The sequence below is a fragment of the Tasmannia lanceolata genome, unplaced genomic scaffold (genome assembly GCF_043159265.1).
Source record: "Tasmannia lanceolata isolate RefF3 unplaced genomic scaffold, GAP_Taslan_0.1 ptg000037l, whole genome shotgun sequence".
NCBI classification, from domain to species: Eukaryota; Viridiplantae; Streptophyta; class Magnoliopsida; order Canellales; family Winteraceae; genus Tasmannia; species Tasmannia lanceolata.
The window spans coordinates 2,985,864-3,012,284 of record NW_027518714.1 but is presented as its reverse complement, the minus strand read 5'-3'; the positions used below and the strand labels follow the sequence as shown (position 1 = coordinate 3,012,284).

Below are 26,421 nucleotides of genomic sequence, written 5' to 3'. Positions count from 1 at the left end.
TGGTTAAAAAAAAACTTGTCATCGAGTTTTAAAGTATTGAAGAACAATCATTAATTGAAACTGTCCTAGAGACTATCTTTTTGTCCTAGAGATTATCCGAACCGTCCAACAATGTGCCTGCATCAGACTCCCCTGGTCGGAGAAAATCTGTCCTTGGATTTGAATCTTCGAAGAGCGCACGTCCTGACTAATTTTCGTCCCACGATTCATAAAAACTTGCCCACGAGTTTTGAAGTGTTCAAGAATGCTAAACATCTGAAACTTTAGTCTCAAACTCTTCTGCATAATATCTAGGACAAAAAGATAATTTTAGGGCACTCGTTGAGCATCATGTACTTGCCCTTGGGATCTTGAATTTACACATACATTGAGGATAAAATATCAAAACATGTGTAAAAGTCTAAAAGTATGTGTAAATTCAAGTTCCCAAAGGCAATTAAATGGTGCTTAATGAGTGCCCTACAAAACCCAAGCTAAATAAACTGTTCTCTTGGAAAATGGCCCCCTCTCCATTCTTGTTTCAGTCCCTATCTTCTGAGAAACAAAACGGATATTTATTGGCCTCAAAAGAATAATAAATTATTCAAAAAAAATTATTGGTATAGATATTTATTGATATCTATGAGGGTAAGCCTTGGCGCAACTGTAAGGTTGCTCCATTGTGACCTCATGGTCACGGGTTCGAGTCACGGAAACAGCCTATTTGCATACATCTAGCCCTCCCCAGACCCCGCAATGGCGGGAGCCTCGTGCGCTGAGGCACCATTTAATATTTATTGATATCTGTATGCAAATGATATTGTGTCAAAAGAACCCTAAATCACTCAAAAGGTATCTGGAGAGGCCATCCCTCTCTCTCAACCAAGATGCATATGTGAGTGTGTGGTCAGCAGGATTTAGTGTTTGTTTCACATTTCCGTATGAAAAAATGGGAACTTTCAGTTGGAAACTTCATGTAGAATAACTTAAAAGATCCATCTTGATTATCAAACATTACAAAAGCAGACTTCGATTTTACTCTTAATTACAAAAAAAAACAAAAGCAGATCATCAACTTTTTCTTGTTACCTGTCTTTACTTTCTTTCATCTGGGTCCTGATAGAATTGATGCCAATATTGTACCAGAGGAACCCAGATGGACTTCTCTATGAGCCATTGCCGCCACTGGCGGTGGCGTCAAGAAGTTGTAATCTAGCCCAAGTTCCACATCCATCACACCTTCTAAAACCTTCACCACGGATGCCATGGAAGGCCTTCTACTACAATCACCCTGTAGACACCAGATGGCAAGCCTAATCATCTCCACAGCTTCCCTTCCACGAATATGCATATCTTCGCTACCATTGTCGACTATATCAAGTAGTCGATCCTCCTCCGCCTTTCTCATTAACAGGCTAAGCAGATGAATGCTTTCTTCAGGCTGAGTGAGGTCCAAATTTTTCCTCCCACACATGATTTCTATGACCACAACCCCAAAACTATAGACATCAACTTTCTCTGTTATCTTTAATCCCAACCACCATTCAGGAGCTAAATACCCAGGAGTTCCTTTCATTCTGGTCATCACTAGGCTCTGGTCCTTGTCAATCCACTTAGACAACCCAAAATCAGAAACCTTGGCATTGAAGTCAGAGTCTAAGAGGATGTTTTGGGGCTTAATATCCAAATGAAGTATTCTTTGTCTACATTCGTCATGGAGGTATGACAATCCTTTGGCTATGTGAAGGATAATCTTGCGTCTTGTTTGCCAATCAAGAGCAGGGTTTTGGTTTCTGTAAAAGATCCATTTGTCCAAGGACCCATGGCTCATGTACTCCAAAACGAGAAGTCCACATGATTTCGTCGCACAAAATCCTATCAACCTTACCAAGTTGACATGGTGAATATTTCCTATTATTTCAACCTCCGATAAGAATTCTTTCTGCACTTGGCCGATACCATCCAAACATTTCACTGCTACTTTTGTGCCATCATCCAAAGTCCCTTCAAAGACTGATCCGAATCCTCCTTGCCCAAGCTTTCTACAAAAATTCTCCGTCGCAGCTTTCAAGTATAAGTAAGAGAATCTCATGGGCATTCCCTGTACTTGATCAAAATAAGCATTATCTTCCTCCTCTCCTGCAATTTTTTTGTTCCCTTTTAACGACACAATGCAGATGCTAATTATAAGAATTAATCCGATTGAAGCTCCAAGAGTGGAACTCAATACGATTGCAGTCTGTCTTGTTTTCTTTCCAGGAGGTGTGGAGGAAGGTGCTATGGGTATGGGGGGAATCTGCACTTTGATGAATACAGATGAATTAAACCTGGTTACTTCATTCTGGATGTCTTTCAATGAAAAGAGTTGATCTTGTAAGAAGCAAAACCCTGTAACACCATTATGATGCCCAAAGGCCCCAAACACTGCAGCTTTACAAGAACAATTGTTCAAACAGGCTCCCTTGCAGCTCTGTACGTCCATTTCTGTTAGAATTGTAGCATTGTAAGTATTGAAATAGGAGATTCTCTCAAGTTCTACAAGGTGGTGATTTTGAGGAGTATGGCATGACAATTCGGTGATTCTATAACAACCAATATTAGGTTTCCTTTCATCAATTTGCGTAAAATAGGCTCCACCATCGATTCCTTTAGGACAACTGCACTGATCATTTGAGCAAATCCCATAATTCCCACAAACCTTGGGATAATCACAGTCACTTAACGCCCTGTTCATCAAATCAGACACCACCTGCCACCCTGCTACCCTATTATTAACTATCCATTCATAAACTCTCAAATGTCCATCTAATTCCAGCCTCATGTACTGGACCGACGATGTCTCGGGCACAAGTAAAACGTCAATCTTTCTGCTTTCATTAGCTGTGAAAACAGCAAGACTACCGTTCACAAATCGTGTGATACTATAACCATTTTGAACGAATTTGTAGTACACTTGTGGAGGGTCAGCTTCCACAAAAGCTTCGAAACCATCGGCACCAACAGAAAAATTATACTGACCTCTAGTCCAATTCGATGCCGTAAGCCTTTGCCCAGCTACCAACTTCTGCCCAAGAAGTAGTGTGTCTGTTGGGTGATCAAAAGATTGCCAAATAGTCTTGTTGTTCATGTCAAAGAGCACAAGGTTTCCTGTCTCCATGATCCTCATGCCTACAACAAACATGGCAGAGGTGTTAGTAGACCAAACCATGGTTCCATCCACGTCCCGCAAGACCAAATCTCCATCTTGGGTTAGTTGCAAGGTTCCATTTTCACTGATGGGATTGTCTCTGTTTGCTGACCAGACTATGTGAGGGTTTACTGATCCAACAGGCCCTAGTATAATACCCTCTGAGAAGATGGCAAAAAGAAACGAATCACATGTTCCACTGCAGATAAATCCACAAGAGAATCTAAGATCATAGTTTTCGTTGGGGCCACTTCCTGTGGAAATAATGGGTCTAAAATTTTGTATATAGGGTCTAAAATTTTGGTCATTAGTCCATGTAGAAGAGAGGTTTGCAGTGGAAGGTATATTATATCCAAAAAGAAAGGCCTGAACAGAGTTTGAAGAAGAGAATAGGAGAAGAACAAGAAGCCATTTCAAAGGCCACATACTTCTCTAAGCCTGCACTTGGGTTCAGTAGAAGCAGTGCCTGCAAGCAGATTCTTGACTTAAAAACCTCAAAATGAAATGACAATTTTCGTTTTCCCACGATCCTCAGATATTTACAATTATGTTTGACTGATCTTCAGCCTGTTGATGAATCCAAGTTCGACTTATTCTGTAACCAAACAAAAAGAAGCAAAAAATAACACATGGCAATGTTGATGAGATTCTTTGGCCGGCATAACAATCAAATGAGTCGGCCTAACAAGAGCTGGAAAAAATATGATGAAATGGTGGTGTAAAATATAGGAGATTTAATATGGTGTGTGGCCCTGGCCCTGGCCCTATAGTCCAACATTTGTCAAAATGTATTGTACGGCCTGCTCCATAGGATGATCCAAACCGTCCATTTGTTGGGCCACAATCATTTCCATCGGATGATCCTAACCCTGCGATCAATAGAGGTTTCAATAATGTGCAGTCCCCCAATAGAATGGAGGGCTAGGATCATCCTATGGTAATGATTTTTGGGCACTACTTATTTCTGTGTTGGCCCAACAAATGGACGGTTTGGATCATCCTATGGAGCAGGCCTTACGGCACTTTTTGAAAAATACTGGACTATACGGGCTTACACCATATAAATGTGGATGATCCAAACCATTTGATGGGCCACAACGTAAATTGGTTATGCCCGAAAAATCATTTCCATAGGAAGTTTGTTAATTTACAAATAGTTATCACATTTGAGCGAATTTTGAAAATCTAGTCATGCCAGCAATTTGTGACTAAAATACCCATGGTTTTATTCATAAAAGACCAAAATATCTTCGTATGTAAAATTGAAGTGAACATGCAGATGTGTCAATGGAACAGTCCGATGGATTCAAGAGTTCAATAGTTTGTTTCCAACGGAGGGAACATTGCAGCCACGTAGGAAAAAAAAGGCAATTATGATGTGTATAAAATGTCTTGGAGTCAAAAAGGGAGTTTCAATGCAAAATGGCAATCAAACCTTCGTTGGGAAGATTAGTGGAAGATCATGAACGCGGATGATATCCTTGCTTTGAGCAACCAAACAGGGTTATAGTATATCATAGTTTTGGATTCCTTGGTTGGGCCTCACCACTCTACTTTCCTTCCTTCAATGCCACTTGAGAGATGTTGCACCGAAACAAGGAAGTGGAACAAAAATTCCCAGAAGGCCATTCTACCCATTGGCAATATCTTAGAAATGCATTGTAGATCGGCAAAAATGCAAGTGGGACCTACTCAAAAAAATTATCTATTGGGCCCTATCATGTCCCAATAAGTGAATGACCTGGATCATTGAATGAGTGGGCCTCACTCAAAACATGAGGTAAAATGGTGGACCCCACCCTAATGCGTGAGTTTGAATTGAGCTGTTGCCTTGGTGGACCCTCCTTATCAAAACATAACACAAAACGCGTCACGACTATTTTGGTCCTTTCACAATGTAATTTTTATCTTTTCACATATAAAGACATTTTTGTCCTTTTCCAGTAAAAAAAACCAAAAAAATTCTACCCAAGAGTATTTTGGTGAAGTAGCATGACCAGATATGCAAGATTCACTCAAACCGGGGAAGCTATTTGTTCCCCTGAGGCCTTCTCCCTCACCTGTGTTTCTCTCTCTTCCATATGATGGATTATGATTACAGGAATTCCCAAAACATTCCCATGTACAGGCCAAATAACAACACCACTCAGGCCTCATCCTTCTACCCTAGGGTCGGCCAGCCCGGTCAGCCCCTTGCTCCTCCTCCTACACACCAGGCCCCTTCATCACCCTCTTGTAGGCTTCTCTCTCTCTCTCTCTCTCTCTCTCTCTCTCTCTCTCTCTCTCTCTCTCAAGAAATTCTGTCATAAAAATCCTTTTATTTTCTTTCTTTTTGTTTTTTTTATTTTTACCCATCTATTTCTGATTGAATTTTCTTTAAATTATTCACTTCGCTTATTATTAATTTTTAAAAATTTGAATTGGATCTGTGTAATTATTCTGTCTCCCTTTGATCCGTTAAACATTTGTGGTATGATTTTCATGATTCTGTTTAGGGTTTTTTTCATAAAAGAAAGGGGTTGTTTTAGGGTTGACTTTAGAAAATGTTAGATTCATGTTCTTGCTCGCTTTAATTAAAACACAGAGAAGAAGTATGCAAAGGTTTATCGGAATTTTGTCTAGTGGTATCTGACAATTTTTCAATCCATCTCTCATTAGGTTTGTACTTAAGGTGTTCTCTAACCTATGATTTACGTTGTTTATGGTCAATCGTATTTGTATTCTCTAACAGCAAACTTGTTTCAAATTAATTCATCAATACCTTTGACAAATCGATGATATGACAGTAGTCTTGTATAATCTCTGGTCAAAGTTATTAGAGGAGGTTGTGATAAATACCATAGGAAGGTATGATCTGATACTATGAAGGTGATATAAATAAACCCTTTACGCCTCCTTATTTTGTGTGTTCCTTATTTACATAGGGATGTTTGTTTCATGCCATGTATTAGAAACATTACTTGCATGGTGTAGGATAGATCTCTGTTCTTGTCACAATGCAAGTGGCTGGCTAATCATGTAGGCCACTCAAATGCTCTCATTCTCTCTGTAGCCCTTCATTATTTTATGAGCATGTGGACCGGTGATCACTCCTTTGGAATCTTTTGCAATGTTCAGGGATGATTTAGATCTGAGGGGTGCAATGCTATGATAGATCATTGTGTGCTAGTGCAAATACCTTTCGGTGAAAATCAGTTTTACTCTTAATCATGGTCCATGTGATGTCATCTTTTTGGTTTGGATCTTGGTTTTTGATTTGGGAACACAAACTTCAAAAAGTGCTTCCTTAAATTGATGTTATTTGAAATGTGCATGTGCATTAATGTATCCCAATCTTGGATTTGTATGATTAGCTTTCCAAAGATATGGCATCCAATCATTGAGGAGAGGTATGAGTCTAGTTTCGGGGGCTGGTATTCTCGAGATGCATACAAGTGTCAGGGTTTCAAGATTTACATTACATTATTTGTATGGTTGGCCCGTTTCAGGAAAGTGTTCGGTTCAGACTTCAGAGTGATTAATGGTGATCGAGTTAGATTCTGGCGGGACACTTGGTGTTGGAATAATTCCTTGAATGATCATTTTTCTTTGCTTTTCCATATTGCTTTGGGAAAAGAGATCAGTATGGTCTCTTTTCCATGACTGTCTCGGTCGTGGTTTTGGTTTTCTAATAAATTAACACCATTTCAAAAAAAAAAACAGAGGGATCAGTATGGGCGAATCGTTAAGATCTCAGGATGGGTGAGTTGTTTGGAAGGTGCAATTATGTATGTCTTTTTTATAGGAAGATTGATTTGGTTGCCTCTTGTGTCTAGATTGGATTCCATTATTCAATAGACAATAGGGGTAGGATAGATGGGTTTAGATAAATTTGTCGGAGGCCACGTTTTCGATGCAATCTTTCTATGGCCACGTTTTCGATGCAATCTTTCTATGGCCGGATTGCTCTGCAGTTTTCCATCCCCCTGTCAGAAGGGTCTGGATGTCAGAAGGTTCTGGAGGGTGCCTGCTCCACAAAGAGTTATTGCCTATTATTGAGTGGTGTGCTTGGATAAAATTTCAACAGTTTATCATCTCTGAAGCAGTGGAATGATTATTTTCAATCATTGTGCCTTGTCTCTTGCCTCAGGGTAAATGGTTTGATCATTTGTTTCTTCACTGTAATGTCATTCATGAGGCCTGGAGTTTTATTTTCAGAATTGTTTGGAGTAAGTTGGATTCATCTTGATCACATTCTTGAGTAATTTGATTTTTGGGTTTTTGCGTCTTGGCCTACTAGGACTCGTTTTCTGAGGGGCCTATTTCTCTTTGCCTCAACTTTGGCTTGAAGAGCATTTTGATTTAGTGTTTCAAAACACATTGACTCTGCTCGGAAGTCGGAACTCGGTCGAGCCTATGCGGAAAAGGGGTGACTATATTGAGTCCAAATTACTAGGACTCGATCGAGTTTTGTCCAAGTCGACATACCCTTTCTTCTTCTTCTTCTTTTTGAAAATTGACATTTTATTGAATAGTGGTTGGGCCAAGTTGTCCCCTCCATTATACAAAAGTGGATCAAAGTCCAAGTACAATCCTTAAAAGGATTACAAAGATGTAATATCCTCCTCCTCCTCCTCCTCCTCCTCCTCCTTCTCCTTCTCCTTCTCCTTCTCCTTCTCCTTCTCCTTCTTCTTCTTCATATCGGGCAGAAAAATCAAAAAACAAAAGGAAAAGAAGAAGAAATAGAAAAAAGGAAAAAAAAATGCAATTATGCATATGCTTCTTCTTCAGAAAAAATGGTGAAGAAAATAGGCGAAAAGATAGAAAAAGAAAAAAAATGATGCATACATTCATCTTCTTGTTCTTCTTTCTTTGCAGCAACTTCTTGTCATTGCCAATTGCCGCCGAGACAACCTTCTCACTGTTGGAGCAAGATCAATGTCTTGCTCTCTACATTTTTGACGACCTTCTCCTCATTGTTGGCTGCAACTGCAACCCTCACTTGTTTAGGATCGAATGAAATCAAAACCTATAGTTAAGGAAGAAACCAAAAACGAAACCTAAATCTCGTCAGACCATTGATAATGTTGTCCATCACGAGAGAGGACCGTGGGGCTTTGGTCCCATGCTGAATGGACATCCCATCCATTAGATAAATGCCCACTAAAAATCAACCATTGATTTTTGTAGTCCGCAATATTACGGATGAGATGCCCATTTCTACATGAGACTGGAACCATATTGATCGTCTCATGATAGGCTACGAGATGAATGCTCTCGATTACACATACATGGCCCCAGTGAGACCCATTATGATTTCTGAGTCAAAATTTAAAACCGACCCATTGTGATTTGTGAATCAAGATTTAAAACCTTATGAATACAAATTTCCTTATAATTGCTAAATATAAAATACCCCATTTGTTCTAAATGGAAACCTAAGCTCTTCGGAGCCACAAATAATTTTTTGGTAATACATAACGTTGATATTGTCGTTCATCACGAGAGGACTCGTGTGGCTTTGGTCCCATGCCGAATGGGCATTTCATCCGACAGATAAATGCCCACAAATACCTTAATATTACTGATGGCATGTCCATTCCATATGGGACTAGGGCCATACAGATTGCCTCATGATGGGCTACAGGATGAATGGTCTCGATTACACATACATCTCCCCATTGGGATCCATTGTAATTTGTGAATCTAAATTTAAAACCTTATGAATGCAAATTTTATTAGTTGTGGGGAACAATAGTTTAAAAACAACGTTGCAAGTATATTCATCGTAGAGAATACTTGCTTCTATACTTTGTGTCAATTACCCTATTATATGAAGAGAGTAAGCACAAATATTTTGTTTCTGAGATGTATAATATTTTCATCAATCTCTATGGTCATTGCTTTTGTAACTGATACTTTTCTAAGATGTATAATGTTTCAGCAATTTCTATGATCATTGTTCTTGTAACTGATACTTCTTTATCTTTAACCTCATGTTGTGACTTACTATCCTTTAATGATTTTTGCAATTTCTCTCTTCTCGTGATTTTGAGATTTTCATAGAAAATTTAAAGCTCAATTATTATTTTGCAGCGGGATTGGGCATCAGGGTTGCAATAAAGCCAGAATATCGAATAACTCCTCCTGTAAGATTTGATTCCAGTTACTTTACCTCTTTGTAGAATGTATGTGACATTTTGAGCCTCTTGAACTTGTTATTGGTCATAGGAGAGTCATGATGTATGCCAACCTTTTAGTGTGGTAATTCTTATCATAGATATAATGCTTGTTTCAACTTATTGACTTATATGGTATCGTTAACTAGGCAGACTCTTATGTCATCATTATCAGAGTAAAACAGTTATCATAAATTCATATATGAAATTGAAAAATACTTTTGTGATAATGTTTAGCATTTGACAGTTCCTCTATTATTGATCTAATGGAAACAAATGATGTTTACAAATGATGTTCCTTTATGTATTGTGTTTCTAGTATTTGTATGGTCTTGATCTCGATTTTTTTTTACAGTGCAATGTCATGAAACATAAAGTGATTTTTTTAGACTGTTAAAGCCCAGGTTCCATCGATCTAGATTCTAGATTGAAATAAACTATGGAGCCTATTATATGACATCCAAGTGACAGTAATAAAAAGTTGCTTTGCATCTCATTTTAAAAAACCATATTGATTTTCTCATTGGCGATGGAAAAAGAGAAGGAACAAAGCTTATGAGTGGGCATTTCCAACCATTGGCTAAGCTACCTCCAACCTATGTCACAAATATCGCACTCGGGAATTTCTCGGGAAAGGAAAATCTCGGGATATATTAATCTTTTTTTATTTTTCGGGTTTATGTTGGGAAAATGATAAAATAAAATAATTTAAAATTATATAAAAATATATAAATTAAGAAAAAAATAAAAATAATTTTTTTTGTGAAAATATCGTGATATTATCTCGGTAAATGAGAATATCGCTATACTTTTTAAATTCTCAGGATTTTGTTGTTTTTTCAAAATATCGTGATAAAATCGCTATATTTTGAAAATGTCGAGATATTTGTGACATCGCCTCCAACCCTTAGCTAAGCTACTGCAGTACATGTTACTAAATTTTTTTTTTTTTTGAAACCATGTCTTAGAACCTATCTTTTTGCAGGCATTGTTCTTTTCAAACCTACTTTACTGAATAATATTAATCCACTGAGCTTAATCACCATAGACAACACCGTAGTCATTAGGCCATATTGAACACAACAAGTCATCAAGACATCTTGAGATTCGGCTTAATCGATTGATTTGGTAAAGCTTCAACTCAATTTAGATTTGCAGCTCAACTGAAACTCATCAAGTTTACGTGTTCTTGATTGGGATTTTGGGTCTTGAAAATGCTGGGAGTGACAAGTTGACCGTGACGTCATTGTAACTTGTAAGTTGTGAGAGAAGGAACTCTGAGCATGGAAGTATTGAATGCAGTCTCACCCTTTGTGCAAATGTACCTAAGCTCAACCAACGATGACCTATTAATAATTGGTCTTATCACCCTCCAGAAGTATATGCGTAATGAATTCCTTGGAGCTGTATATGACTGATTCAAAAGGCCAAGGTTCCTGTTTGCACATGGAGGAAACTAGCTTTTTTTTTTTAAGGATCTTGGAATTGCAAGATTCTAAAGCATGAGTACTGCTGTAAATTAACTCTATCTACTATGGATGCTCTCATACCAAATTTTATAATCCAACTAGTATCCAAAATTCCTTAAAAACCATGAAATCTATCAAGATAGAATTTCCGTGGATGTTTAGAATGACCAATAAAATAAATTCGATCAACAATATTCTCCCGGCTAAGTCAGCAAATAATCTGGCAAAAGAACATCACCTTTCAAGGAGGGAAAATAAATTATGTATAAAGTTATATGAACTAACCTTGTTTGTCGATCAATCTTTTTTTATGCTAGAAATGAAATAGCCCAAGATCAGAGCCAAGTTGGTTACAAGTTTACAACTTTTGGTTAGATCTTACTAGTCTAGTAGAAATCTGAAGTAAGAGCTCCTCTTATTTGGAACCCATTCTTTTCGAATTTTCATGTTTAGAAAATCTGCACACAAGAAACGCAGAAATCTTCAACAACAAAAAATGAAACGCAGAAAATATTTAACTCTTCTTTCTATTTCATATTTTCAAAAACTGCTTCAAAATGTGTAGTTAAAATTCTTTATAACCGTGACACCCTCTTATATAGTCCTATATTTTGGAAAAATTCCAAATAAAAAAGGACTAAAGGACATTTCATAAACCTGCAACTACTCCCTAAAAAATCTGCCAGTTAAAAGGGTTTTAAAAGTTATCGTTTTTCAAGTTCCTACAAAATAGGGGACTTGATGCCTAGGTTTCATCTCTTCTTGAATTCCTCCCATATTAATCTTGAAATCTCCCGGTGCAAATGGAACCTCTTGATTGTATAGGAACTGAGTAGGAATTAGTGTCAGTTGAACAAGTTATCTTTTTAACTCCTTCATATCATGTCTTAATGCCTAGGTTTCATCTCTTCTTCAATTTCTCACATGTTAATATCGAAATCTCCCGGTGCAAGTGGCACCCCATGATTGTGTAGGAAGTGAGTAGGAATTGAGGTCACTTGAACATGTTATATTTTTAACTCTTTCATATCTTGATGATGCTTCTTTCCTTCTTGTTGAATTGATTCCCCTTGTTATCACATCAAGTCATTGATCTCTTCCTTCTTGTCTCCAATTGATTCTTTACTAAATACAAGATCGGATAGCTTTCAAGGATCCATCTTGGCTTTGATACCAACTGATGTAGAATACTTCTATCTACTATGATGCAACCAGTATCCAAAAATCCTTAAAACTCAATGGGCCTTCTGTTCAGTGAGCCTTTTCCTTACCGAAAATAAGGCTTGTCACAAAAGAGTTTTCCAATGCAAAAATGATTAAATAACAATTTCTAAATGCTCACTTGAGCATAATGTCCAATATGTACTTGTGTAGTACCTTTTCCATTGAGAGTTTATTTTTATTTTTATTTTAACTTGATGTCTGTAGAACAGAGTAGGGATCCTTGAATTGACTATTATTTCTCTGCTTGCCTGTTTGTTGGTTTATAGTAATTACAAAAGAAATACTATAAACAGCTTTGGAATTCGAGTTTGACCAATAATATTTACTTTTAAAAACTATTTTCATGTTAGTCTAAATCATTTAATCTATGCAACTATTTGCAATTATTCCTGGTGAAAAATGTTTTGTTATCAATGGTTTCTGTTGGTATAATCTTAAGTACATAATATTATCTGACCTGCTTAGAATATGCATGCTAAATGCCAACTTTGCAGCCCCAGATGGCCCCACAAGTGGAAGATATTCCACGTAGTACGTTCCAATTTGATTTTGAATTCGAAAGAAAGATATTGGCTGAGGCAGAGAAGGAGAGCCAAAACTGGAATCGGATTTCAATGGAAAGTCATTCATCTAAAACTGCGGAATCAACTTCTTCTCTGGTATAATGTTTCCCTAACACCTTCCATTGTTAAATATTATTTCAGTGCATGTGTGAATAATACATACGAGACTGTTGATACTCTCAGTCTGTTTTACTTAGTTTCTGTTTGCAAATGTTTCTCTTCTGCTATTGGTGTTCAGACCCTTGGTATTTGTTACATCAATTGAAGTGAATATTATGAGCACCTCGACTACATGCTGTTGAACCATAATGCTGTGAGACTTCCTATATTATATAAAAGTAAATTAGAACTTAACTTGGAATTCTATGTAACATTCTTTCCATGAGCAAATTTAAATTATAGTTATTTGTTTTATATAAAATTGACAACACTGTCCAAACTGGAAAATGACTTGGGGTTCCATTTTAATTAAATTGAATTGCATTCTATAATGAGAGCCAAGTCCAAACCTCTTGCTCCTTTTACTAATTAAAAAGCGTTATGATATTTAGCATAATTTTAGAGGTTCTTGAGGGTTTTGTATGAGTCCTTTGTTTTAAAGTGTTCATTTCCGTAGTAATAATATTCATGTTTCATGATTGGCTGTTGATATCTTTTGTGGAATTGCAACAGCCTTTAACAGCTAATTAGAGAAGTGCAAAATAAAAGATAGGAATGCCATTGTTAAGACATGGTAGTGTGTATGTCATTTATATGTTAGTTTTTTTGGAATTGCAACAGCCTTAACAGCTAATTAGAGAAGTGCAAAATAAAGATAAGAGTGCCATTAAGACAATGGTGTGTGTATGCAATTTCCTTATATGTTATATTGTATAGGACGAATATTTAGTAGCAATGAAGCAGAACTTACTCAGAATCTAAGTCCTATTTTCTGTTTCTTTTGGATGTCCTTGCAGCACGAGCAGGTAAGGTCCTGTTTTCTAATTTTATTATTCTATCCTCTATTATTCTTGCTGGAACTCTACTGTCCAATTATTTTGATTGGTTGTTGGGGGAATCTTGGATATTGTACCTTCCTTCAAAAGATAATTACATTTACGAGAGTACAAAGGAGTGGAGTTCCATAATCGAAACCAGCGAGTGCAGATATGTATTCCCTAATTAGCTTTATTAGAGAATAGTATGGTGTTTATCATCATGCTAAGTTTTTCTAATTTAAAATGTGAAAAGCCTAGATAATCATCTGCAAGCAAATCACTTCATGAAAATGGCATGTGATCTTTTTTTTCTTTTTGGATGACATAGGGTATCCCCACCCATTTTAGGGCGGGACTAATCCCTGGCATGCGCTCTTTGAGCACTAAGATCCTGATGTAAATGTCATTTTTGAAGGGTTATGTGCCAGATCCAGTGGTTAGCAAATACGTCACTTCAGGACTTGACCGAGAAGCTGTGTCCCTTGCGGTTTTGAATTATGGTGATAATCAAACCAAGGTACAGGTTATTTCTTTGATTATTTCCATATTCTGTTTAGGGAAGTGATATATCCGCCCCTTTTCATTACTTGGGACACCCAGCTGCAGTGTATCTATGTATGACTGCAAAGGGGCTGTTGACTTCACATGGGAAGGATTCAACAGATTTGATTGCCTACTTACACTGCAGTCGGCTGGCCCAAGTAATGAAAAGGGGCAGATATATCACTTCCCTCTGTTTATTTGATAATAAAGTACACCATTAATTGAGGTTGATTCACTCTCAGTGCAGTCCAAGGACCTAATTTCCATTGTAGAATTCAGCCTTTGTATCAACCCATTTATCTCTCATCAATACCTGTGAAAGTAATGTACTAGAAAGTACTTAGGAATGTTCTTGAAGCAAAGCAGGGACTGAGCATTGCTTTTATTCTTTTTTTTTTTCTTTCTAGGTTCGGGAGTTCGTGAAGGGTTACAATCTTCTTAGAGAAATGGGTTTCTCCTCAAATAATGTTGCAGAAGTTTTGGCCATGTATGATAACGACACCGACAAGGCATTGGCCCATTTTCTCAATAGCTCATCTTGAATATGTCCAAATTGATGATGTTGGCTTTCTATTGTTGGGTCTACTTTCTATTCTTTAAAACAAGTTTATCGCGTATAAACATCAGTACATATGACTTAAAAAAGTGTTACTGTTTTTTTAATTTGATAAGAGGTTATATATCAGTGTAATATGAACTTGTGTTGATTATTATACGTAAGACTTGCTCTATTTGGCCTATACGTGTGGTGTTTTTATGAACAGGGTAGTCTGTTGTAAAACAAATTTTATGCCCATCTTACATTGAAATTTGAAAGAAACCGAAATGGTAGCTTCAAGATCTACTCTGATTTACTAGCTTATCACCTCTGAAGTTTCCTTCAAGATAGATACGAGATTAAGTGATATCCAATCTCTTGTACAAGGATTTTTTTTTTAAAAATCTCTGAATACATACTGCAACAATCAAAAGAGGAAGACACTCATTTTTTAGCTACGTGATTATTATTAGGAAATCGCCTTCTATCTAAAACCTTTGGGAATTCAAATCTACCCAAAAGGTTCAAATCCGTCTACACTGCCATGATCTCAACCATTATAGTGAGACAATCTCTGCAAAGCCTTCACGGCTGTCCCGTTGTTAAGAACCTATGAAGTGCAGGCCATTTTTCAAATGTCCATTTAAAGGCCGCTGATCAAACGATCAGAATCATCCACTGGCATAAATTTTGTATGATCCAACCATATGGTTGACGTGACACCATGATATGCAAAATTTGTACAATCCAAACACGGGCATGCGTACATGGTGATACACGATATGTGGGCGTGTGTATCATTCCAAATCGGCACCATTAGTACTTAATTGAATCAAATCAATCAAGTATAAATCTGGAACAAGGAGAGTGTAATTGGTGTATGTCTGGAACAAGGAGAGTAATTGGTGGATGCATTGCATCTAGAGAGAGAGAGAGAGAGAGAGATACGGCTCATAACAAGATTGGATTAGAAAAGAATTCAGTTTTTCTTTTGTTCTGTTCATGTAATGAAAGAATAATCAGCATGGAGCATGGATCGCGATACATTTCTCTGGGTGAAGTCCCTTTAATCTCTTATACCTTTACGAAAACTAGATGTTATCCACATCAGAAGACCAAAAGCTCTGTCCGGTAACTCTTTGCTTGGAGGCAAGCAATGCTGAGTCTTCAAAACAGAGACACTGGTAGGCTACCAGACATCAGCTTTGGATTAGATGGATTCTTTCGGTGTGATCATGAGCAGACATCTGAGGGAGTGTTAAGAGAACCCTTAATTTGGAACTGTCTGTTATACATGTACTGAGATTTCCTTTTTTGTGGATCTTGGACGGATCAAACAGCGGCACATATAGCACCTGAAATTCAGAGACAATCATCAGTTTCTTCCAGATTGAACATTGTGTCTCCCCATTAGTTTACAATTTGGCTTAGGACCTGTTTGTTTGGGATTATGGCAACCGATTGTCACCCTCAGTCCGATTATTGGACTCAAAATTACATTAATTTTGAGTCCAGTAATCAGATGGGGGGGGGGGGGGGTCATAATCGGTTGTCATAATCCCAAACGAACGGGGCCTTAATGTAAAACTTAAAAAAAACAAAAAAAAAAACCCAACGAGATAGAAACGTATCTAAATAAATAATAGAATTAGGCCCTGTTCGTTTTTTATTTTGAGAATTGATTTTGATTACAAAACTGATTATTGGACACAAAATTACGTTTCATTTTGGTCCATTAATCAGTTTTGGATTCGCAATCGGTTCTCAAAATCCAAAACAAACAGGGCCTTCGTGGTTAGTACCCTTTATAGAATGCATATCATTTGAAATTTTGATAAAACTTGGGGATTGGATGTGTTCACTTGAAGTAAGGAAAGAAGATCTGGTGAATTTTCCAGGGTTTTGAAGATTGATAGTACAGATACCTGAAGACCAAATTGAGCAGCAAAGCTTTCCTTCATCAACATGCTTGACATCGAGCCCAATTAACCATGATCCAACACTAACGTCCTCATGAGCATATGTCCGGAGAATTGACCTGCCAAATCAATACAAAAGAGACATGTTTATCTTTGTTATTACCTTTTTCTGCTCTTTTAGTTTCAAACCCGTGAGGAGCCAAGAACTAATCCTAAAAGGACATGGTTATTTGAATCCCATCTATCAGTAGCTATGAAGCTTCCTCCCTGTCTTAATCCAACATGAAATGCAGGCAACCAAGGAATTATGAAGGCACAAAAAGAACTCACTTGTTTATAGAGATAAACTGAGCTAGAGCTCGGGATATGATATACATTTCACCAGAAGCATGACGGAAGTACCTGTTGGATATACAAGCTTTTATTTATGGAGAATATAGAAGGATGACATAAACAATGCAAACTTAAAAACAAAGGGTAAATTGAGAGAGAGAGAGAGAGAGAGAGAGAGTAGATAACCAAAATTGGTAGAGTACGTGCCCAACACTCCATGGCAATTGTGTGTGTAGCGCGTATGCAAACAACCCCCAGTTTTTATCATTGAGAAATACATTGAGAAAACCTCCAAATCAGATAAAAATCACCAGGAGACCCCAAATCGGGTAAAAATGACTGAAACATCCCCGATTCAAGGGAAATTACTAGAATACCGAGAGAGAGAGAGAGAGAGAGAGAGAGAGAGAGAGAGAGAGAGATTTGGAAAACAAGTACTACTAGAGCAAAGGAATAGAAGGCAAGCACGCTAGATATTAGGTAAAAAAATCACATGCGGATCCATTTTGGATTAACTGCACTGATTCATGTATATATATTTTTACATAGTTTGATGCTGCATGGATGCTTGAAAGCATGCTCTTGAGCATGTGAATGTAGTAAAGAACGCAAGACAGAATATAATAGAAATAGAGAACAAGTTAAAACGATAAAATGAATATACGGAAGAGGTTGAGAAAAATTCTAAGATAACCCAAGCTAGGAGCAACTGCCAATCTTGACCTGAGGCATTATGTATTGAAATTATCTTTTGGATGAATCATGCATGTATGCACCAAGGACCGTCTTATTCAACCAGTCATCTGCTGCCAACTTATAGTTTTTTTTTAGAATGATAAGGCTTTATATTGAAAAGAAGAGGGGGAAGACCCTGCGACCAAGATGGTCAAAACAGGGGCAAACCACCTCAAAAGAGATCAATACAACATGGCCCTCAAAGGGGAAGCCAACTATTAATTTTGTTTTCAAGTTAAAAATGTGATTGTGCATTTTGTGCCAGTTATGAAATTTGATTGTTTTTGCGAGTGTTCATCTTTGAAGTAAGCCTACAAGATAAAGTAAATATAGTAGTATCACTCACGATTTCTTGTCACCAAATTTCCATGAGTCTGGTTCATACCATTTGTGGTTCCTGCACTAGCAATGGAAAGTTATTGACAATGGAAAATAGATGTAGTTAAAACATCAGCACGTATCATCTTCTAGAAAATGTATCATTGAATCAAAGTTTTGAGTCTTTTGACTAAACTCACGGCTCGGAGAAAACTTCGCCTGATTTCATACACCCAATATACACACGAGGCTTGTCCCAATGTGTTGCAAGCATGGCTCCTAGGGCATCTGTGGAATAAATATAACACAAGATCAGAGAAAAGAAATAAAGAAAGACAGAAGGATAGAATAAAAAAGGAGAAGTATAGTGATAGAAAAATGACTTGGAGTTGGATCAGGATTCTCCTAGGCATCACGCATTAGGGTTTGAAGCATCACACTTTAGAAAAGGCATTGCACCCAATCAACATAGGAAAGCATTAATTTTCATTATATTCAATTGTCTTCAATGCCAACAGGCCTTTCATATTTATAAGTTATGCAAGCCATACGAAAATTGGAAAAAGACACATAATCCTTCTTGCAAAAAAACTCCTAGTCACAGTTGCACAAACATAAGAATCCTACTACAAGCAATCTAATCTCTTAATATCTACCAATAGGATCAAGAAAAGTGACCAAATGCTCTTTCAACTTACTAAATCTAATCCACTAGTCTGACTTTTATATAGACTTCCAAATAATCTTACTAAAAATCATCAAATAACTTCTCCTACAAGTAGGACTCTTGTGAAAGCATGGAAATTGTTGTGGGTCATCCTTTAGTTAACATCATCTTATGTCATAAGTGCTTGATGGAACCTAGCCACTATTCATAATGTCACCCCCACGAAAACAAGGTTCAATAGTAATATCGGGTCTTATGAAAATATGACCTAAATTTGATACTGACACCCAAAAATTGAAGGGGTCACACAGATCCTCCCCAATCAATAGGTGTACTAAAAACAAGGGGTTGCATCTAAATAGTGGTAGATTTGTCTAAGTTCAATATAATTCCAGTTTTAAGGGTTTTTTATTTAGCAATCCTTTCTTTTTCCATTGCTTCCATAACAACAACTGCAACTTGATTACAACTTAAAAACAAAGAGTGACTCAAAAATTCACTCACTTGGGATCTTAGAATATGGAAATTAACTCTGTGTTTTGTTCTTTCATAATACATAGGATTGGCATCTATAATTACTTCTCCATTGCATGTGTTTCATGAACAAACTTTATTAGTTAAACCCCATTATTAAGAAAATACATAAATATGGATTTATCCCATGAGAACTGACGGTGCAATGTCACCCACACTTCGTCTCCAATGAGAGATTATTCTAGCACTCTCCCACTTGGTCCATATTGACACATAGTTTTTTAAAAGACTTTCAGTTTTAAAGACTTTAAACCTGATGTATGACTATACATTTCGAAAACAAAATCAATCCTTTCCCATTCTAGAAAATGGAAATCAACTCAATATGTTATTTTGTCTATATTGCATGTGTGCACATGCTTTCATGACCGTTTTATAGTACATGTTAGTTTACTGAATATAGCAATGCTATATTTTCCTAAAAAACTAAAGATATTATCAAAGATTCATAATATAAGTGTACTTTCCAACTAAAGATATTATCATAGATTCTTACCAAACTTTCTCCCCCCCTCCCCCTCCTCCTCCCCCCCCCCCCAATTGTTGCTTTCTATTGTTGTATGTTTTTTTCATTTCTGTTTCGCTGTACCTTTGGGACCCCCTCGGTCTCGCTTTCTTTAATGAAATGCTTTCATCATTCCAAAAAAAAAAAAAAAAGCTTTCCAAAGAGATTGTTGAGCACGTGATGCAAGAAGAGCTTGTTGTTTAAATGAATGGTATGGCTTTCATATATCAGATGTCACTTAACTAAGTCAACTTTAGAAAGATCAAAATGTCTTCAAAAGAATAAAAAATCTAGAATGATTATTCTTTCGGAAAGAGAAAGAAATAGAGAACAATGTTACATAAAGTTCTAGACCGACTTTACCAACTTGCCAATAATTCTAATTCACCAAATGATAAAATGGTTCAGCCAAGTGGGACCAGGTCTAGCCTGTTTCGTATGCAACCCGGTAATATAAATTTCCCAGGCTTGATCTGATATGAGTCGCTTCAGGCGATTTTTGAGTCAGTCTCTGGTTTCAGGATAGCATGTAAGCTGAGCGAAGAGTTAGCAAACCATGGCCCAAATAAACACAAATATGTTAAACAGAAAAATTCGGTATAACAATAAAGAAGATATAATGTAAAAGATTGAAAGATAAATTAAAAACTGGACCCTGTTTTTATGTCAACAAGTGTCACAAATGTCCTATGCAACATTTCTTTATTAGCATGTCTACATAGAGATTTGACATAAATCATCAATTAGATTTACTCACAAGAATTCCCATTACTCTATATACTAAATGGAGAGATGGTTACCTAAATTAACATAGATATCATCGTTAACCTTGGCATAGAACTCAGCATCCCATGTATCTGCAGCATGAACAAAGAACAATTTTGTCTTCTTTGGAAGCTCCTCAGATGCCTCAACATGATTATTCTGAAAGAGAATAGAGAAAATATCATAACAATGTGATGGAGATGCATATATATGGGGTATGCATTTTTTTTAATCGTATAGGGTTAGCCTCTGAATCAGTTGCGCTAGCATCTGATACAAGTTACAACATTCAATATATTGGTTCATCCAGCAGTCATCAATAATAGAACTTTTTGGGTACCATTATTTCTCACATTAATGAACAAGAAGAAAACTTGGCCTAGTATATTTAGATTAGGTCTACAAGTGATTTTGTATGCTACTGATATCATCGATATTTTTAACAAAATTTAATTATCCCACAACAGTCTAATACTCTAACTAAAACTGGAGTTAGTTTGCAGCATGTAATAGTCTAAAGTTGTTGAACATATGTTGCGTTATAACAATCATCAACATAATTTAAATGTATCTCAAAGAGCAGCTGAACTTACTAGAACAATGAAGTCATTAGTCTGCCTATTTTCATTATCAATAGCCCTGTCCAGACTGTCTCCCCGATTCGCACTGCAAGTCAATGTCAAAGGTCTCATTAAAACTAAAACCGCAAACATATAATGTATTTCTTGTAAGTAGTGACAAACATAGAGAAACGGAAAAAAAGTGAGACCTTCTTCCTATGACAAATCGAACAATGATGCCCTTATCTTCTTTCAATTTTTGCAGTGCAGAACCTGCATTAAGTAAAATATCTTAGTTTTAGCACTTACGATAAAGAAATAACTATTCCAGTGAAAAAAAAATGATTTCAAAACACAGATATACATCATGGAGTATTCAAACAAAGAAGCTCAACTCTACATACAAGTTCGCAGCATTAGGAAAGCATAACAAGCATGACAAGTGTATGCCTAAATTAACAAAATTCAAGTTTTCTAGCATGGAAACAGCAATTGATGGAGAAAAAATAAATCAATTCGTAGGAACAAGGATTCCATAAGCTGCTAAAAAGGAATAAAGGATTGTTTCATTGCTGCAAGAATTTCATCTAATTATTCGAATCAGCATGTGCACAGCACAATTATTTGCATTTTTTGCGTCTTTCAAGGTGGTGACACAAGCCACAAAGCACCAAGAACCTTGATTAATAGGAAGCACATAATAACAAACAAAGTTGCAGCGCATGAGAAACAAATTACGCAATGATTGCGTGGGCGGCCTTCCAATTAACATTCTTGGCTTTCTGTGCATAAACACATCTGGGAGCGAGTGTGGGTAAAGGTGTGTGGGACCATATCTCTATAGCACATGACAAGTAACAATTGTTGTACTATGTGTTAGAAGAGAAACTAAACAAGAGATATTTGTCAAACTACCAATTACTCCAAAAGCTTAAGCTGTTGGAGAAGGCGTTATTAAATCTTTTATACTTTAACACTCCCCCTCACATGTGATGTGGCCCCTCTTTTGGGTTGGCCATTCCATGTGGATTTTTAATATCGAAGAGATTTGAACCCAGGACCTTTGCTCTGATACCAAGTCAAACTACCAATTACTCCAAAAGCTTAAGCTGTTGGAGGAGGCGTTATTTAATCTTTTATACTTCAACAATATTGAATCCAATACTTTATGATTTCATAGGTCAATGACCGCCGAATTTAATTTGACATGGAAAAGGAAAAGACTAAAATGATGGTACATGGTAGAGAGGGACTTTTATTAACTTTCACCAAGTTCTCAGTGCTCTCTCTATCTGCATAGTTTGAAGTGAGAAGAACGACAAACATGTGAGAGGTGGTTTGAGACACAATTGACAAAGGATCATTATTTTGGTCACACTTAGGATCAGGCTTTGCATGTCTATTATTTCTTCAATGCTTGAACCACAGTTTCTTTGTTTACCTGTTCATGCATTCAAGTGATGATCTTCTGAGGATGGCGCTGTGGCAAGGAAAATCACAAGAGACTCTACATGATTGGTTTGGACAGCACCTGATTGATTTTGTGCTGCGTCTATGCAACTGGTTTTGGTTGTTTTACATATAGGTGAGAATTCTTTGGCTAGGAAAAATATATAGGATTTAGATTTTTCTGTGAGGTTTTTTAACACATACCAATTTCATGTGAACCTCTCCTCCCAAGTATATTTAAATCTTCCTGCTGCTCAGGTGAAGTATGGGTTCAAGCTCCCTAACTGAGATTCCCCTTCACCATTTCTCTTCCCTGATGAAGTCAATCGCTAAGGTTTAGGCTATTACCCCTACCAGTAATCCGCCATGGAAAGTCAAGAGGGGCACATGTTTCAGTTTCACCGCTCCCTACAAGTCTGCGGGGGGCCTCATGTTATCAAGCCTCCTCCATTACTTTGAGGTGCACCGATGGGTGGGTCAAAGATAGGTCTGCATCATAGCCACTGGTTGCAACCAACTACTACCGTTAATATCCATTTAATAGGCAAGGGATTGGAGATAGTCTGGAACAAGGTTACCGCAAAAACCTCGGGAAGGTGGAAGTGCGCTTCCGGGGAATCACATATGGAAATGGAATATACGAAACTTTCCAAAAATCAGGGAAGCACATTTCTGATTCGTGGGAACCGTGTCTCCCAATTTTGGGAAGTGTGTTCCCCTATTTTGGGAAGTGATTCACACCTTTCAGGAAATCAAGTTTCCTGATTTTGAGAATCGCATTTCCTGAAATTGGAAATCGGGAATTTGTATTTCAGGGAATCACATTTCTGGAATCTAAAATCGTGATTCCCATTTATTGGCTAAATTCACTTCAAAAACATGGTATTTATGAAAAATGTTAGTTGATTTAGATGAAAATTATTTTAAGTTGAAGGATATTTATGTAATTTGAAAAAAAATAGTTGCCATCATAGCTTAACGTTATTTTGCTACTAACACACGGTATAGAATCTAAAATATCCTCATTTGATGTTAAATAGAAAAAAAATGATGAGTAAAAGAAAAGAGAAAAAAGAAAAAAAAAAACATTTCTTGTTTCCTAATGGCTATTTTATTAATTAAAATTCCAATAGCATTTGATGAGGTGAAAATGGCATCACATATTCCCAATTAAATATACAGTTTGCAGGATAACAGCTAAATTATCCCTGATAATGAGAATCACCATCTGGTAGAGCTAAATAACGTATTCAAGCGCATCTAGTGCCATATTAGATATATTTACAGTGTTTCCATGCCCAGACATAGTAATATCAAAATGTATAGCATAATCAATTATTATAACCAAGGTTATGCTTAAGAAAACTAAAATCCAAATACCTTACAACCAAGACCGCACAACCCAATTTCTCAGCATTTCATGAAGAAAACAGTCTCCTTTCTACATTTCAACACTACCATAGTGGTTGTAGCACAGAATTTGGCAAGCTTTTACCGCCAAAGTATACACTGATGGCAAATAAAGGATAGAACTCACAAAGATAGACGGGTATTTTACCAGTTGGCAGCCATGACTTTCGGATTGCATCTCTATTGTTCTTGCGGCCGAACTCTGTAATGATTCCTATCACAGCCAGCAACTTTTTTGTAGGATGAGTCCCATTTCCCTCTGACAAATACTTTCCAACAAAACCTTCATTTCTGGCCGCTGCCAACTCCATCTCGAGGGTCGATAATTTCTTTTGCTGATCCCTAATAACAAATAAACTCTCTATGTTCAAAACTTTGAACAGAATCCAAACAATGTAACATATTCCTCAAACAAACAACAGATACAATTTCTATACTCAGCTTACTTGCAAGCTATGATTTTCAGTGTGTCATCAACTGATATAGCTGAATGCCCCTGTAAATAGGAAATCTAGTAAATTTAATTATCAATGCAGAGATTGTTGAATGCAAAATACTAATGATAGCAATAAAAATATTTAAAGATCCCTCATTCTTCCTACTACAAAACTTCAATTCATTCCTTCTCCACAAGCATAATGCATATAACCTTTAAAAGATTAAAAAAAAAAAGATGTGAAATAAAAAAAGGCAAAAATTACCTGACCAGTTTTCCTATCAAGCTCTTTAATGAGATAAACCCTATTTTCTGCATCCTGCCAAAGGCTAAACTCAAAAAAGGGAAGAAAAAACGTACATTAAAACACAATCAGATTGAAATTCAGAAACTCGCAGCAAATCAAGAAAGTAGTTCGTATTCTTAAAAGAATAGAACCATGAAAACTGGATTAAACATGAAGAAACTCATCCTATTCAGGAATTTCCACCATAGATCTATGAAAACCCTAGGAAGAAAAACAGAGCAGCCAAACGAGAGGAAATCTCACCGGCCTGCAACGTAAATGGAAGCCATTGTTGCTATCATTGCGAGCATCACAGTAGAAATCCGAGATCGGATCACCAAATTAGATAGCCGGGGATTCGATCCTCGGCTCTGCATCTTTTCACGAAACAAACAGATAAAAAAGAATAAGATCTTCAGAGCCTCATTTCCCCCAAAAAATCCATCAGAAAACCTAGATTTCAGAACCCGAACAAGGGAGAGTAGGATCGAGAAGAACGAGGACTAGAAGAGAAGGTAAGGAAATGAATTGATGTTGTAACGAAATTCGTAGGTTTTTTTTTTCTCTATGGGCTGCAATTACAAGGAAAGTAAGTAAGTAACGGACGAGGGGATAACTCGTTTTAAAATACTTGCTAATGAAAATTATGATTTTTTTTTGGGAGATGATATTTTCACCCCTCTGCAGTACGCATTCACCCCCTTATAATGTGAAAAGTGGGCAACTTTAACGTTTCTTGACGTCAAATCACGTTAACAATGGGGCGAATGCGTACTGCGAGGGGTGAAAATATCATCTCCCTTTTTTTTCCCTTCTATAAGTACCCCTCTTAAAAAGTCTTAAACAGCCTTAATTTCGTTTTTTATCCGTTTACGGGGGGAACATATGAGCGCCCATTTAATTTCCCAGAAAAAAATGGTACTATGGTGGGGCCCTCCGTTGATCTGATTGGAGGACCACTGATCTAGTCACTCCCTCGAGTCCAATCGTTCAATGGGTTATTATAAGCCGTTGATAAACACCTTGATCAATATATGATCTTCATCAAGGTATCAACATCAGGTTATGATGGCCGATGAGTAGAAAATGGTATATGTATGGTGGGGCATACTCATTTACTAGGAAAAAAAAGGAAAAAGAATGTGTAAAAAAGGTGGTTTTTCATGACAAGGCTCAAGAAAAAACGATGTTAAAATGAAAAATGATTTGATGTGACCCATGATCCTACATGAATTGCCAAAATTCTATAGTCCATTCGGGTTGGTAGGGGTGTTTTATAAGAGTATTTATATGGTGGCCGACCGTCAAGTACTGTCAACATGGTACCCACTTGATATTTGATCCAACAGCTGCCCACTTTTTAAGAGGCTGCGGTTGGATCAAATATCAAAAGTACCACTTTTCACATGACTTGAAGCCCGATAGCTATTGGAGATGCCATTATTTAATTTTTTATACTTTAACACTCCTCCTCTTTTCAGGGTGGTCCGTAAATGGCACATGTGATCCCTCTTTGGGGATGGTCATTACATGCGGATTTTTAATAAAGGCACCCTTCAAATAAGCATTCCTCAGTGAGGGCTCCCTATTGGTTGGTTTCAAGTTACCCAACGGCATATGTCATTCAATTTTGGATTTTCCAGCTCAGTTAAAATGTGGTCGGGTGACTTAGATCCAATGGGACGCCCGTGTATTTCCTATTTTTCAAAGGCGTTCTTCACGTTAGTGATAGGACATGAATACGGCGCGATCCTCGAATCTCATTACGTGTCGCCTGCACCAGAGGAACCTAATCATAATTAAGTTGGGCATTAATGCGCGGCAAGACCACACGATTCTGCCACGTGTCACCTTCCCGCCACCGAA

General features: G+C 37.1%; 3 protein-coding genes across 3 annotated transcripts; 1 reads left to right on the top strand and 2 right to left on the bottom strand.

Moving 5' to 3' along the window:
- Positions 1–956: 956 nt before the first annotated feature.
- On the bottom strand, positions 957–3,592 carry LOC143860281 (G-type lectin S-receptor-like serine/threonine-protein kinase SD2-5). The gene has a single exon (XM_077370850.1). The coding sequence runs from the start codon at positions 3,590–3,592 to the stop codon at positions 1,085–1,087; it is 2,508 nt and encodes an 835-aa protein (XP_077226965.1). The 3' UTR covers positions 957–1,084.
- Positions 3,593–5,160: 1,568 nt separating this feature from the next.
- Positions 5,161–14,840, top strand: LOC143861193 (Ubiquitin-associated/translation elongation factor EF1B protein). The gene is made up of 5 exons (XM_077372125.1): positions 5,161–5,401; positions 9,242–9,294; positions 12,512–12,676; positions 13,973–14,074; positions 14,508–14,840. The coding sequence occupies exons 1-5, from the start codon at positions 5,248–5,250 to the stop codon at positions 14,640–14,642; spliced, it is 609 nt and encodes a 202-aa protein (XP_077228240.1). The 5' UTR covers positions 5,161–5,247; the 3' UTR covers positions 14,643–14,840.
- Positions 14,841–15,583: 743 nt separating this feature from the next.
- On the bottom strand, positions 15,584–25,168 carry LOC143862026 (Galactosyltransferase family protein). The gene is made up of 12 exons (XM_077373015.1): positions 24,820–25,168; positions 24,535–24,598; positions 24,280–24,329; positions 23,982–24,175; positions 21,184–21,247; positions 21,008–21,080; positions 20,450–20,573; positions 18,144–18,231; positions 17,972–18,022; positions 16,888–16,959; positions 16,564–16,676; positions 15,584–15,993 (listed from the first exon to the last, which is right to left on the bottom strand). Exons 1-12 carry the CDS (start codon positions 24,930–24,932, stop codon positions 15,971–15,973), a joined length of 1,029 nt encoding a protein of 342 aa, XP_077229130.1. The 5' UTR covers positions 24,933–25,168; the 3' UTR covers positions 15,584–15,970.
- Between the last annotated feature and the right edge of the window lie 1,253 nt (positions 25,169–26,421).

Excerpts from the sequence above, each read along its gene's own strand:
- LOC143860281 (XM_077370850.1), bottom strand. The coding sequence starts at position 3,592 with ATGTGGCCTTTGAAATGGCTTCTTGTTCTTCTCCTATTCTCTTCTTCA.
- LOC143861193 (XM_077372125.1), top strand. The coding sequence starts at position 5,248 with ATGATGGATTATGATTACAGGAATTCCCAAAACATTCCCATGTACAGG. Across the intron at positions 9,295-12,511 it reads AATATCGAATAACTCCTCCT|CCCCAGATGGCCCCACAAGT; the intron begins GTAAGATTTGAT and ends CCAACTTTGCAG. Across the intron at positions 12,677-13,972 it reads CGGAATCAACTTCTTCTCTG|GGTTATGTGCCAGATCCAGT; the intron begins GTATAATGTTTC and ends TCATTTTTGAAG.
- LOC143862026 (XM_077373015.1), bottom strand. The coding sequence starts at position 24,932 with ATGCAGAGCCGAGGATCGAATCCCCGGCTATCTAATTTGGTGATCCGA. Across the intron at positions 24,176-24,279 it reads CTGAAAATCATAGCTTGCAA|GGATCAGCAAAAGAAATTAT; the intron begins GTAAGCTGAGTA and ends ATTTGTTATTAG. Across the intron at positions 21,248-23,981 it reads AAAGTCATGGCTGCCAACTG|GTTCTGCACTGCAAAAATTG; the intron begins GTAAAATACCCG and ends TACTTAATGCAG.